The 15,436-nt window shown below is 40.0% G+C and overlaps 1 protein-coding gene across 2 annotated transcripts in view; it reads left to right on the forward strand.

The window, feature by feature from the left end:
* Positions 1-7,461, forward strand: part of LOC131810899 (cytochrome b5) — a 37,108-nt gene extending 29,647 nt beyond the window's left edge. The window contains exons 3-5 of one of the 2 annotated variants that reach the window (XM_059138880.1): positions 1,290-1,319; positions 5,381-5,415; positions 7,091-7,380. In XM_059138880.1, the coding sequence (XP_058994863.1) occupies positions 1,290-1,319; positions 5,381-5,415; positions 7,091-7,172 (147 nt within the window). In that variant the 3' untranslated portion in view covers positions 7,173-7,380. Of the gene's footprint in view, positions 1-1,289; positions 1,320-5,380; positions 5,416-7,090 lie in introns of both variants that reach the window. The other variant, XM_059138878.1, reaches the window with a different exon arrangement.
* The last annotated feature ends 7,975 nt before the right edge of the window (positions 7,462-15,436 follow it).

Consider the following 15,436-nt stretch of genomic DNA (forward strand, 5'->3'; position numbering starts at 1 on the left):
CAAATATATTTGCCAATAATTATAATATTGTCATTTATTATAAAACATTTATAAATACAAATCAACAGGTGTGTCATATAAAATATTAATCAAATAACCTCCCATATACCAATTAGCAAGCTAAGAAATTTAACATTGCTCCCCCACAAAGAAAAGTTTTGTTTCTTGCAATATCCATGAAGGAACGAAACCTTACAGGCTCTTTAGGAAGGTCTGAAAGTAGGAAATCTGTTCTAGAGCAATCTCCATTGAATGGGGAGGTGGGCTTTTTGTTTGTTTGTTTGGTGGTGGGAGGGGTAACAGTACCCCCTGAGGAAAGAATGAGCTTTCCTTAGCTAGAGAGTTTATTCACCCACATATTTTCATCTTCATCTTCATACTTCACCAAAGTTGAGGTAGTTTTATGGTAACCAGAGGGGGTTTCCTTTAAAATGTTTGATTCTATCCTTATTCTTCCCTTTCTAAGCTTGCGGGTGTAGAGGAGGTGGGTTGTGGCTGTGATTACAGCGTTTCTGCCCCTTCTGCCTACTGGGATCCCCTGGAGTCACCTCTAGGTGACCTTAGTTTGGACTACCTCAGTCAGAGGTTTAAGAAAAGTATAACCCTGGAGCGCCTGGGTGGCTCAGTGGGTTAAAGCCTCTGCCTTCGGCTCAGGTCATGATCCCAGGGTCCTGGGATCGAGCCCCGCATCGGGCTCTCTGCTCCGTGGAGAGCCTGCTTCCTCCTGTCTCTCTGCCTGCCTCTCTGCCTACTTGTGATCTCTGTCTGTCAAATAAATAAATAAAACCTTTAAAAAAATAAAAAAGGAAAAAAAAAAGAAAAGTATAACCCTGCGGGGGGAGAGTGCAGGGATTCACCGAGGATGCCGCACCCAGTCGCACGCACAGGTACACACACCTGCGCTCATTTCCAAGGGTAGTGGGGGAGGATCCAGTTCGGTCCGCCCCCAAACTGAAGATCAGAATCCAAGGCTAGTAAATGTGTATGTGCACAAGTGCATAAATGTGATTATCATGGGTGATGTTCTAAACTTGGAACTTTAGACTGAAAATTAATCACTTAATCAGCTATTAACTTTTGCGGTCAAGTCAGATGGATCAGACTTCGTCATGAATAATCTAGATAGAAGGTCCTAAAGTGCTAGTTACTGAATAGCAATGTTTTTTTAAAAAATCTCAATAAAAGTGACTTACTTTTGGATATGGTACTTTTGTAAATGTCCTTTCATTCCACAATGTGCCTTTTTTTTTTTTTTTTTTTTTTTTTTTTTTTTTTTTTTTTTTCTGCAGGATGACAGAGCAAAGTTAGCCAAGCCTTCGGTAAGTGTGTCATCTCCAGTGTCTCCGTGGCTGTGCCTGTCTTCACTGTATTTCATACCTGTCAAACTGCAGAACAAGCATTTTTTAGCTATCTGAATGAGACCAGCGTAGGTCTCTCTAGGTTAGATGAACATGTAACCTGTTGACTTAGCAAAATACTTTGTGCATAGATCAGCCATCCTGTTTCATTAGGACTGCTTGTGTGTTCTCTTTGTAAGACTCTCAGTACACCATTTTTCATCTAAGTATCAGTAGATACCTCTTAAAGAGTTACTTTTATGAGTAAGCACTATGCTTCTGATCTCAGAAATTTGACACAAGCCTTATTTTCAGAGAACTTAAAATCTGAGCAGAGGAGGATTTACTTACTACTACTTGAGCCTTGGAGGACACTACCCATGTTTTCTTCATCTCCTTGTCCCTGGGACATAATAGGTGTTAAATAAGTATTTATTGGATGAATTTAATGTTAATCAAATGAAATAATAACTTTTTGATGCATTTTTCCTTAGGAAAGGAAAATACATTCTAGGGGATATTAATTTTATACCCTGGTTCACTAGCCCTTCTCTCTGAGCTGGTCTTCTCACTTAACGTTTGAAGATAAAGCCACAGTAAGAATTGATGACAACAACCAGAGTCCCTGACAAGTACAAGCAGACAGAAGAGTTGTTGGCCTGTAATTAAAGGACCATGGAGGAACATTTTGCTTAAACCATAGAATAAGAGAATAATTTTTCTTTTTTGGTTCCTGTTCTTGCTTTTATTAGAGCCCAACAGTGGGACTCCACAGGGCCTGTATGAAGAACTGGTGAACTCATTTACTAGCTGCTGTTGACAAGACGTTGTCTTTAATCTACAGCAAAATCAGAGCAGTAAATCCAATAGAGCATAAAGGCCATATTTACCTTCATACCCCAAATGGTACAATATAAGTCTTGATTAATGCTATTTCCTACAAAGCAATTTCATTTATATCCTCTCCTTTCCCTATTCAACAAGTTCAGTGTTGGTGATCTGAGTACTTTGGGAAGATAAAAAATGGACTTCAGAGTTTGAATTGCCTCTGTAACAGTTGCTGAGTCCTCGCTGTTGGCTCATGTGACATTAGCACCTTTTTTGAGGCTACTTTTGGGGTAACAAATCCTGTGATGTGGATAGATTTTGCTTTTTCTGCACAGTCAGGACAGGGAAAAACTATGTATTTTTTTCCTGTTAGGTGTTCAGTGTGTTAATAATCTTAGTGTAAATCATTTAGCTATAATAAAACAAGGATTTGATCAGGCTCATTACATTAACTTAGATTTACTGTAGATCCAGTCATATCCCAAACAGTGATGCCCACAAACAGAAATTAGCTGAGCTGGTAAGCAGGTCCTCTCCCATGCTGCTCTATTTCTTAAAGACAGACTTATTCCTCTTTTCAAAAATACGTAACTTTGCTTGTATCAGCAGAAGTAGGACAAGAACTTGCTGTCTTTTTTAGAGGACATAAGTAAATACAATGGAAAAAAAATACATGACCACTTTTTGGGGTTTATCTTTCTTATACTTCTAGTTTGCCAGAAGAGTGTGCCCTTAGGTATTTCTTTTGGTGTGTGTGTCTCTGTATAACCATCGGTCTATGTCCAGGCTGATACACGTAAGCTGTGGTCTGAATTTGTTCATTGCTGCCCCTGAAAATACCTATTTGAACTATGAAATAAGAAGCAACAAAGATTATTAGCTTGACCCTGCCCCAAAGAAAACATGGTGTTTAGTTGCTAAAATAAGGTATTTTGTGGAGTTAGAAATGATCCATGTTTAAACAAATTTATATCTTAAATTTGCTTACATGGAGGATATCAGTAGTATCAATACCTTTTTTTGGTTGTAGTTTTCAAATCATTGCAGTTTAAGTGACTTTATTTGGGCCTTATGCTCTCCCTGTGGGATTCATAGACCTTCTACGGAAGGTAACAGTAAAGCTCAGATTTTGCTGCAAGCTTTGACCTTGTCCAGTTCGCACCGCAGAACCACGGCTAGCGCCCGTCCCAGCTGCAGCTGGTGCAGTTTCTTAAGCGTCTTCTGTAGGCTCCAAGGCGTCAGTGTCCCTGATATTTTTAGGAAAGCTTCCAATTAAGGAATAGGCTGAAGCAGATGAATGTATAAATGAGATGATTTTGCTTTACAAAAACTTGATGAACTTTGCATGATTTTATATATAGCTTCTCATGTACTGGTGGAATTATTAATTTTTGCTATGTGAAATTGAGCCCCTCAAGGTCATAGAGTGAACAAGTGGCAGAGCCTGTAGTAAAAAAAACATGGTCTTTTCTGCCTGTTGGTTGTTGACATATTTGTTAGTTATACCCAGAGGCCCAGCTTGGGCCCCTCAGACCATTGGACGGGCAGGACAGTTTCAGTTTCCTTTTTCATCAGTGTGGTAAGTGGTAATTCAACTTGCTTTAACTCTCGGGCATCTCTGGGTTAAGATCCTAACAGATAATAAACACTCAGAAATGTATATAATCTTTGTCGTTGCTGGCAGTGATGGTGCCCTAACAGTTTCAGCATTAACGCTAAGGGCAGTGATGGAAGCTGGGGGAAGGCTAGGCCAGCCTGGTTTCCATAGAGTTGTCCACATGTTGGTAAAATGCACGTGCTTGGTATAACAAAATAACAGATTTGTGTTTGCGTTGTTTACTATTCTGGGCTTAACTTTCTGTTGTGACAATAATGTTTCACTCTCAGTGAGCCTTTGTGCTCCAGTTTCAGAGCTTATTGCGTCTTCTAGTAGCGGAGTAACCGTTTCGTGTGGTCCGGGGACTTCTGGTAATCCTCGTTACTGTTACTCATCCACGCCAAGTGTGAAAAATACTCTTGCAGTAGCTACCAATACTTTTGTAGTCACTAAGATTTAACATTGCTTAGAAAGATAATAAATGTGTGAAGTTTTCTTTTTAAATGACTTATTTTTCCCCCCTATTGTGTCAGGAATCTTAAAGGCCATATTTCCAGGTTTGTGGGTCTCCTAACTGATTTGCTTGCTCTTCCCTAACAGTTTTGTGCCTTTTCACTGGGTTTCTCTAACGCGCTGGCTCGCTGTGTATAGCTTTGCCTCACTGCGGAGTGTGGGTTGTTTTGCTAATGGCTTATCTTGTGCTTTGGGAAACTGCAGAGATGAGCTTTCAGATGAAGCTACCTTACTTATGGCTACCTTCCTCTGAGGCACTAATACTTTTTGCTGGTGTGAAATTTCTAAAGAGTGCTTCTTAGCTTTCAAGTCCAGAAAAGTGTATTTTTCCTCAGGCCTTAGTTATTCATCTGTTTGGGGAAGTGTGTATTTTTTTAGAGCCAAAATTACTTCACTTATATGGTACTGATAGAACTTCTCTCAGAAAGTTCTGGAAGGCAAAATAAGCCAACTGTGAAAGACCCCAGGACACACAAAGGCCGTCCTTATTGGGAGGTTTCTTGGCCAGTGACCTTGTGAGGTCAGTTCCTGAGGCCTCCACTTTTTAGAGTTGTCTGGTCAGAGTTAGAGAAGGCCAGGAAAGGTGGTGGTCCACAGTGTGGTGATTTAAATGACAGTTCTTATTTTTTCTCTTCTTGGTTGACATGCCTTTTAATACAACTTGGGTACATTTTTACTTCAGATAAAAATCAAATGAAATAATTGATTTTACTGAAGGTTTCATTTATGCTTTTAAAGAATTAAACTTCTCTTCCTCAAGGTAGTCATGGGGTTATGTGCCCATGTACATGATATCTGTTTTCAATTTTACATTATTCAGATGTGTACTGTGTAGAAGATATTTTATGTCGCCTATTTTTAACATTTTTTCAAATTATCTAGGTTATGTTTGTAAGTAACTTAAATACACATTATTTTTAAATCTTTTTCTTCTAAAAATGGTGAAATTAGGCCTTTTAGTGAAAAGTTTATGTTATAATTTTCCCTTCCTATGCATTTTGAAGAATGTACTGAGTATTGTGATCTTATTTTAAAAGATGTTCTTAATCAATTGAATAAATGTTCAGATGTTTCCTTTAAGTTCACTTTTTCTCTTGTGTTTCAGGAAACTCTCATTACTACTGTTGATTCTAATTCCAGGTATGTCGTAGTTTTCTCTTAAACTGATCAGAAGGCCAGTGGAATCAGGGTGTGATTAGGGCTCTTACCCACCTGAGGACTCAGGGTCCCACTGCACCCCCTCTCAGTGGACAGCCCAGGGTCTTCTCCACTTGGCTCCCAGATGACTGAGGACATCCCCTCCTCAACTGTCAGAGAGCTCAGCCTCTGGACATTCTTCAGAACAACCCCAAATCTCTCCCTCCAGCTGTGGACTGAATAGATTAGGTCTCCTTTCCTCCAGGGTCGTCCTCTGGCCTACACAGTCTTTTACTGTCCAGGCAAACGTGCTCTCTCATTCAGTATATGGTCCGTTTCTTAAATTGTAGTGATTATTTCTCCCTGAGCCTCAGCTCAGCATTCCTTTAAGTATAACATGAACTCTTGGTCTAGGGACTGGATTTCTGTGTCACAGTCCAAGATCCTATTAACATTTGTGACAGCTCTACCATATCATCTTGCATAACCGCATGTATCTCTTGGTGGACAGAGAGATTTGGCCCCAAGCTCAAAACCACACATTTGTGCCAATTTTATTTCACCCTGTCAGATGTAACTGAGCCAGTCTGCTGGGGTTCTGGTACGTTCCCTGCATTCAGGCAGTAGTCCTTCACCATACGTTTGTTGGCAGGTCAGTTTCCTTCTAAATGGAAACTGAAAACCCCAGCAAGATGGAAGTGATTTTTGTAATCCTTTTGCAGTTTAGATCTTTTTATTGAACTCAGTCTTTGTAGGGGTTGGTGTTTGAAGAGTATTAGAGGATAGTAAGTTTATGACAGAAAATATATTTTATAGGCATTATCTGGCTTAATTCACATTTTACAGCTTGTATTATTTTGTTTTCTAAGAAACTATAGGTTCATATCTAAATTGAAGATCATTCTAGTTTTGTCTCTGGTTTGATCTGTTATCTGTCATTTATAGTCAATGAAAAATTCTAGGCACCAGGACTGAAACAGTATGTAAGTTAGGGATTTTTCTGCATTTACACCTATGAACCACAGATTAAGTAGTTTGGGCACGCGGTTTCTTAATGTGGTAAATCTACTATGCGTGGATAAATATTAGATTTTCAAAACAGAATCACGGAACATAGCGCTGTGGTGCTCATAGCAGCCTTAATAAAATCCTACGACTCAAACTCCTTAACTTCACAGTCCGGGAGATGTGCTTTTTCTCTTGGTTGTAAAGCTTGCTGATGGCTCTCCTAAGATGAGAACCTTGATTTTCTTGTTCTCAGTTTAGCTATTTTAAATTCTTAACATATGTAAGTAGAATAAAACCTGTAAGGACTATTTGCTTTTGTGAACCTGTGATACATAACCCAGAGTTGGTGTCCTTAGGTAAGTCGCTATTTGTAGGGAGCATCTGTTGGGGGAGCGATTGATAGCTCTTTGTGTAAGTTTAGAGAAATAGGTTTAAGTGGCCTAGGGATAGGGATCATTAATTTTCTTACAAAGCTAGAGCCCTTGCTGGTATACTAGGGCATGTGTTGCACTCATGTTGCTTTTAGCAACTCAGAGTTGACGTTTCATCCAGGCAGATTACAGAGGTAGTACAGACATGCCACAGTGATTTTCATGGTAATTAGAAGGAGCAAAGGTTTTGAGTCCCGTGCGTCAAACGTCATGCAAGCATTATTGCCGTTTCTTTCCAGCTGGTGGACCAACTGGGTGATCCCAGCCATCTCGGCGCTTGTGGTGGCTCTGATGTATCACCTCTATACCGCGGAAGATTAAACACATTCTCAGAAGCCAAGGAAAGAGGAGACTGCTTTGGACCAGGGAGAAAGAAGCCAATGTTAACTGCTTCAACTGACAGAAACCTTCACCTGAAAAATAATTTTAACATACCTGTTTCCCTTTTCTCCTACTTCGAACCAAACCAAAAAGAACTCTTCTGTTCTTTCTACTCCTGAACTCTTAGAATGTGCCTTTTGTTCATCAACTTTTTTTGATGTTTCATCACTACATAATTTACTTATTGTAAGCATGATCTTTTAAAAATATATCTGGCTTTTAAAATATACCACCATGTTTGCCTGTCTATTTGGTATATAACTGTACCAACATTTAGAATCTCATTTAGCAGACTCATTTAATGTGCTAATTGTTCAGACTCAAGTAGTCTCTAATGAAGTGAGATGGACAGTGTCCTTAGATCTCTCCTTGGGTGGCTTTCTGTCTCCCTCAAGCCAGTACTGCCTGCTCCAGCATAGTTTCCTTTCCCAGGGAATTAAGAAAAGCTCAAAAATGAAGATTTCTAATTGTTCTACTTGAAATAGATGATAAAATGAGAAGGTGACGTGTAGGACCTATGAAAAAGACTCTCATCTCTTCTATGATTAAAAACTACAGTCAACGTAAGAGGAAACCTGTGAACCATGAGAGGACATATTAACTGTTCCCTCTCACAGACTAAAAATTTACTGAAGAGATTCTCAGTCATATAGGTTCTAAAGTTTAAAAAAAAATCCTCATTCAGAGGCAAAAACTTTATATACTCATTAAGGAAATGTTGATTTCCTACTTCACAAAAGCAAAATTTGAAAGAGAATATGGGACATTTGGAATCCAATTTTTGAAGAAATGTAGCTGGTGGCGGTGAGCCCAGAGGAAGTCTGGTACGGCTCCATTCATTTTCTCATTCGAGTTCCAGTAGACTAATTCTGTCATCTTTATTCTCTTACTCATGCCTTTTTTCCCTTTAAATGTGGAAGCTTAAGGGATGAATTAGATTCTAAGTACTTTGTAGTTATGTATGACTGTGCAAGTTTCTGTTGGCATGCTAACCAACTGATAAGCACTGGAGTTCTTCAGAAGTAACTGAAACACCTTAGAAAGGAATTTTTTAATTACAGAGTATTGTTTAAAAAGAGGCAACAGGCCCCAAATTGAGTCAGTTGTGCTAAACCCATGTCACCACACCAAGACTTGATACCTAAACTGTTGGGTAGTTTCAGCCTCTCTCAGGAGTGGCATCTTAAGCCAGCCATCTAGAATTAATCTGGTCAGCACTAGCAAGATAATCCCCAGTGGACACCCACCCCCACGCGCCAGCCCCTCAAACTCAGGTGACTTTGCTTGAAACGGTCAGCTCTGCTCAGTCTCTCTCTGCCCGTGAACGTCTTCCATTTGGTACAGCTCTTGGAGGTTCTTTCTATTTGCCAGACAAGATATTGCCTGGTTGATGAATTATTGAATAAAACTAATAAGATCTTTACATTTTATTCAGATGAATTTTGGATTTTAACAGATTGGGTGGCAGTGATGGGATCTGAAGGGCACTTCTGACAGCTTCAGGGGCCATGAGAATCACAGGCATGGCACCCACAAACTGCATTCTCTTTCTTGTTGTTCCCAAGGGCCGTGGGTAAGTTCCTCTCCATTCTGAGCTCTACTTTCTTTGTGTCAAGCTCCTGACCTAACTGGCTTCCCAAGCTCACATTAGATGACTGTCACTGACTTCATGTTGAAAACTGCTGGCAGTCCAGTCCGAAGTCCCCTCGGATCAGGATCCTTAGCCCTTGGTTAAGTCTCTGATTCCATGTTGCTGGTGGTTCACGTAAGCTGGCCTGGATCCAGTGTGTTTTGTGTAGTTAAAGGCTATTGTTAATGGGAATCTTGGACGCCCAAAGCTGCATGATTGGTGGGCATGGGCTGAGCGTCTAATAGCTGTTGGAAAGCTTGCCACCCAACTTCACCCAGAAGTTGGTCACAGAACAGATTAGATTGACACTAGGTTACCCGCCAACCTCAGGAAGGTCTCCACGTGGTGAGATACACTAGAGAACACCACACAGTCCGCACCCCAACAACACATCCCTTTGGATATTACTTGAGCCCCAGAAAACCCAAAGCCTTAGTTCCAAGAGTTGAGCACACCACCTTTTTGGCACAACTTCTTTTTTTTTTTTTTTTAAAGATTTTATTTATTTATTTGACAGAGAGAAATCACAAGTAGACAGAGAGGCAGGCAGAGAGAGAGAGGAGGAAGCAGGCTCCCCGCTGAGCAGAGATTTGGCACAACTTCTTATTTGTTGTCTAAGAACTGTGGTCCAGAAGCTGTAGATATTTACAACAATGACAGTTTTACTGAATACAACCTAGAATAACGATGGCCATTCTGAGGAATGTTCCCATTGGGCAAGATTTTGAAGGCCAGGGCTCCCAAACCAAACAAACAGAATGGGTTCCCCCAGGCTGCAGGAGATCCTCCTCAGATATCTTAAATTCCTTGGTCAAAGACTGAACTACGGAGCCATAGTCAAAGAATTTCCTCAGAACGGGGAGGATTCCCAAAAGTTTCCTGAAGAATTCAGTCACTAGCAGGTCCAGGGACCCAGGCTTCCAGAGCTCTGTGGGCTTAAGCGTGTGCTGGTTAGCCCCGAGGAAGCCCCAGAATGGATGCCTGAAGCAGATTGGTATAAACCTGAAGACATTTAGGGTTCTCGCTCTTAATTACAGTTCCCTCAGGGCCCAGAAAATGTTTGCAAGAATGGTGATTGACCTTTGAAAAGCCATTGTCGGAAGGAGTTTTCCCTGACTGCCCCATTTGGTTTATTCAAATAAGCAAACAAGATGAACCTTGGCCAACTTTCCAGCCCCGTCTGGAAGCTCTCTTCCTGTGGGACCCCGGTTGCATATAATAAGCGAGGTCACTCAACCTTGCTTTTGCTGCCCTGTTTGTAAATGGACCAATTCCTGAGACCAGTAGACTAGTTAAAAAAAGCAAACCAGGATGGAACTGAGTTCCCATCACTCTGATAGAACTCATGACTGCAGCTGAGTACTTTGAAAGGAACTGAGGAACCAGACTACAAAGCTTGCCAGCTGGTGTGGCCTTATGGACGCCTCCGTATCTACTCAAAGGAGAACTCCCATCTGGGCCCCTCCCAGAGTTGATGGGACTTCAAGGGTTTTTTGGAAAATGACGCTATTCCCTTAAATAGCCCAGGGAAACTAAAAATGAATGGGAAACCTTGCCAGGCTCTGGTGGACACTGAAGCTGCACTAAGTCTCCTTGGAGCCTGCGAGTGAGGTCTTGGGGAAGCTGGCAGAGGCAGACTAAGGGTGAGGGTCCTTACCAGAGCCAGCTCTCCTGGATCTCTGTCTGCCGTGCCCAGTCAAGAGGGGAAAATAAAACTTCTTGAGTTGTCTCTTCTTTTCCAAAACCCATTGGTTATCGACTCCCTCTCCCCACAGGGATAGGTCTTGCCCTTTCACTGGTCTCACTTTGTATCCTAAGAACTTGGCTTGGCTTTCTACATGCCTTGGACGTGGCAGTTGTCACTTCTTTGTTTTGGCTGTCTTTGGGAGTTACTTCCTGGAGTAACTCCAGTAATCCAGGGAGTTACTCCCTAGATCTTGGGAAGGTAGTCATCTTTGTATGTCTTTGGTGGGGGGGGGACCCCCTCTTACATCCAAGAGGGGATGTTCACTCCTGCCAAAAATATTTGTTGTTTGTCCCAGCTAAAAACTAACAAAATATTTAAAAGATTTTTGTAAAGTAGCTCTGTGATCAAAAGATGGCCAGACCAGAAGCTGATACTCAGTGCCTAATCGTCATTTTATTGTAGGCCTTCTCCCCTAAGCTAAAATCAAACTGTGCATTCAGAAGGAAAGAAAAACCTTCTGAAGGCTTTGTAAAAAGGATTTACTTAAAACTTCCCAAAGACAAGCAGGTCTAAATACAGAATATAGAAATCTTTGATTTTCATCTTAGCTGGAAATCTCCCTGAAACATAACAAATCAAAGATAATGTTAGATGGACAGATCAACCCTTTGCAACACTTTGCAACTCTGGGATCAATTCAAAGTTCACCTATTGTTACCAATCCTAAAACCACTTCTATCTCCCAAATGGCTGGTCAGTATTGTAAAAACTCTTGTCTTAGGAAACAAAGTTTCTTCTGGGAGGAACTTATGTGCCCCCACCCCGCCTTGCTTTTAGGGTGTAAATGCTCTACCTGGTCTTTTCCCCACACCCTTAGCTAGGCCTCGTCTTTGAATACACACTTCAGGGAGGTCATTCTTAACAGAAGAATAACAAAAGGGGAAAGGGTTATATGAAACTTGGGCAATTGAAAAATCCTAAGTGTCTTCTCAATACTTTAGTCACCTGAGCAGGTAACATTTACTTATTTCTTCTTCCAGACATACAATTTGGATCCAGGTAGTGAGTTCTGCATTATTCTACCTGTCTCATGGCTAAAGTTTTAAAACAAAAGCTATAAGGTCTCTGTTGACATCTATGTGTATAAGTGTTTATACATACATACTGTACTTGTGAGGAATTTCCCCCTCCATATGGCTTGCCAAAGTTTGTAAAAGAGCTCTATCCAGGTGACTTAAAGAAAATTAAGTGCTGAAATGAATTAAATGTTCATAAAATTCTCACAAATAGCATAGAGGCCTAAATGCTTTTCAGGTTCATGTGATCTGGGAAAATACTCAGTATTAAAGCTGATTAGAATTTGTTGGTTTAAATGAAATAGACATGTCTATAGAATTATAACATTAAATATGCACACTTATATCTTTTATTCTGCCTGGATTTATTAGTTGAATAAGCTCGTGTTTTGGTTTATAAAATTTGTCATCAGGAAAAATAATCTGGTATAATGGAATTTTCATAAGTAAATTGTTGAGAGAATGAGTAACTAGTTATAAGCGGGTCAGAAGTTTTTAGCTTTTTTTTTTTTTTTAACTTTTAACTTTTTAAATAGTTTCCCAAATGCTTTGTAACCTGAAACCTTGAAGTTTTGTTAAGTTAAATTAGTCATGGAATACCTAGGCCATTTCTGAATAAAATCCTGAAACATTGGTTACTGAGTATGGATAGGTTTGTCTGCTTTCTGGCTTCGCTTTACAGAGTAGCTAAAGCTCTTTGAGTCTATGACTGAGTACGTGTTGTGTCATACTGAGAAAGCATGTGTTCGAGGAAATATAACATACTTACGAATTTGCCAAGCCAGAGAATTCAAGAGTAAAAGACAGCTCACAATTGTTGACTTCCTTATTTTCCTCAGAAATTAAGATATTTGGAGCATTAAAGATTAGAACTTAGTGTAAGGTATTAGAAATAATAAGGGAAAGATTTGCAAGGAACATAAGATGCGTGTTTTTGGTAAGAGAAGGTGTGGGAAATGAAGATACATTTTTGTTGAGAGAAAAGAGTGATTTTGTTCTAAAGTGAGACTGGTTATTTCAGAATGGGAAAAAGGAAAAACAGCAAAAAATTTGAAGGGATATTTAAAAAGTTGTAGAGGTTTGTGGAAAAGGAATCTTTGCTAAAGAATTTTGTGTATGGTCAAGCTGGCTTAGAGCAAATTTAAGATTTTGTTTTCAATGAATAAATTTAACGTCAAAAGTAATCTGCAGGGCCATCTGGGTGGCTCAGTTGGTTAGCGTCTGACTCTTGATTTCAGCTCAGGTCATGATCTCAAGGTTATGGGTTCAAGCTCTGAGTTGTCTCCATGCTGGGCTCTGTGCTGGGTGTGGAACCTGCTTAAGATTCTCTTTCCTTGGGAAGCCTGGGTGGCACAGTCAGTGAAGTATTGGACTGTTGGTTTCAGCTCAGGTCATGATCTCAGGGTCATGAGACCAAGCCTCACCTTGGGCTCTGTGCTCAGTCCATAGGCTGCTTAAGACTCTCTCTCCCTCTGTCTTTCATCCCCCACCAAATAGATAAAATCTTTAAGAAATGATTTTCTCCCTCTGTATCCCCATCCATGTGTGAATGATCTCTTAAAAAAGAAAGATCTCTAGAAAGAAAAGAAAAGAAAAGAAAAGAAAAGAAAAGAAAAGAAAAGAAAGAAAGAAAGAAAGAAAGAAAGAAAGAAAGAAAGAAAGAAAGAAAGAAAGAAAGAAAGAAAGAAATCTGCAAAATTAGATTTGGGTGTTCTCTCTTTTAAAAGGGCAAAGTGTTCTTGGACTTTGGTCTGCTTTTGGTAAGAGGTTGTGAAAAGGTTGTCCTTCACTTTTTAAGTAATCTAGAAATCAAAGATTCTGTGTTTGCCTAGAAAACAAAGGTCATGGTCAGGTCATGATTTCAGGGTTCTGGGATTGAGCCCCATGTCAGGCTCCCTGCTTTGCAGGGAGTCTGTTTCTCCCTCGCCCCCTCCTCCCTGCTCATGCATACGCTTTCTCTTAAGTAAATAAAATCTTAAAAAATATAATAATTTCCTGGTTTCATAATGTGTTTTTCATGGCTTTGATTACTAAAGAAAACTGAGTCTTCTCTGTTGATAGAGCTAAGTTTTTTACGCAACTGTTTAACTGTCCGCATTTGCCGAAGTCTTTGTCATTATGATTAAATGGAGAACTAAGTATCATTTCACCGTGGCCTGTGATCCTATTTGACCAAGTGCTTTAAAACCTTGTGATATTTTTTATAAACTTCCCCCCAAACCAAATTCTAATTGATGTCTTTTTGAGCTGGAGATAACTTTGGGATTTTCCAGAGACCCTACTGCATCTCAGAAGGTTTGTAAAATCACCTTATCTTTTTAGAAAGATGTTAAACTAATTAGCCTTATTTGACATGTTAGGTTACATAGGAAGTATTGTCAAATAAGTCATACTAAGCCTTCTTTGTGTTGTGTAAGTATATGTTGCAAGTATTCTAGAAATTGTATAAAATTTCTAGAAATCTGATATGTCCTACTATAATGTTCTTTCTTTTTTTAATTAACATATAATGTATTATTTCAGGGGTACAGGTCTCTGATTCATCAGGCTTACACAATTCACAGCACTCCCCGTAGCACATACCCTCCCCAGTGTCCATCACCCAGCCACCCTATCTCTCCTACTTCCTTACTCTCCTCCTCTCCAGCAACCCTCAGTTTGTTTCCTGAGATTAAGAGTCTCTTATATGGTTTGTCTCCCTCTCTGGTTTCATCTTGTTTCATTTTTCCCTCCCTTCCTGTATGATCTTCTATCTTGTTTCTCAAATTCTTCATATCAGTGAGATCATATGATAACTGTATTTTCTCTGATTGACTTATTTCACTTAGCTTAATACCCTCTAGTTCCAACCACATTGTTGCAAATGGCAAGATTTGGGGGTTTTGATGGCTGCATAGTATTCCATTGTGTATCTATACCACATCTTCTTTATCCATTCATCTGTTGATTGATGTGTAGGTTCTTTCCATAGTTTGGCTATTGTGGACATGGCTGCTATAAACACCGGGGTGCAGGTGCCCCTTCGGGTTGCTACATTTTGATATTTGGGGTAAATACCCAGTAGTGCAATTGCTGGGTGGTAGGGTAGCTCTATTTTCAACTTTTTGAGGAACCTCCATGCTGTTTTCGAGAGTGGCTGCACCAGCTTGCATTCCCACCAACAGTGTAGGAGTGTTCCCCTTTCTCCGCATCCTCGCCAGCATTTGTCATTTCCTTACTAGTTAATTTTAGCCATTCTGACTGGTGTGAGGTGGTATTTCACTGTGCTTTTGATTTGTGTTTCTCTGATGCCGAGTGATGTGGAGCACTTTTTCATATGTCTGTTGGCCATTTGGGTGTCTTCTTTGCAGAAACGTCTGTTCATGTCTTCTGCCTATTTCTTGATTGGATTATTTGTTCTTTGGGTGTTGAGTTTGCGGAGTTCTTTATAGATTTTGGATACCAGCCATATATCTGTTAGGTCATCTGCAAATATCTTCTCCCATTCTGTCAGTTGTCTTTTGGTTTTGTTGACTGTTTGCTTTGCTGTGAAAAAGCCTTGTATCTTGATGAAGTCCCAATAGTTCATTTTTGCCCTTGCTTCCCTTGCCTTTGGCGATGTTTCTAGGAAGAAGCGACTGCGGCTACAGCCAAAGTGGAAGAGGTTGCCGCCTGTGTTCTTAGTAATAGTTTCAGTTATTAAAATGTTGTGTATCACAGAAATAACTACATTTCCTTTTTAAATGAACTCTCATCAGATTTAACGGTGGACATTTGACAGTCTTTTATCATTTAGAGACAGTTACCATTTTACTCTGATGAGTAAGATGGT

Source organism: Mustela lutreola, chromosome 11 (assembly GCF_030435805.1).
Source record: "Mustela lutreola isolate mMusLut2 chromosome 11, mMusLut2.pri, whole genome shotgun sequence".
Classification (NCBI taxonomy): Eukaryota; Metazoa; Chordata; class Mammalia; order Carnivora; family Mustelidae; genus Mustela; species Mustela lutreola.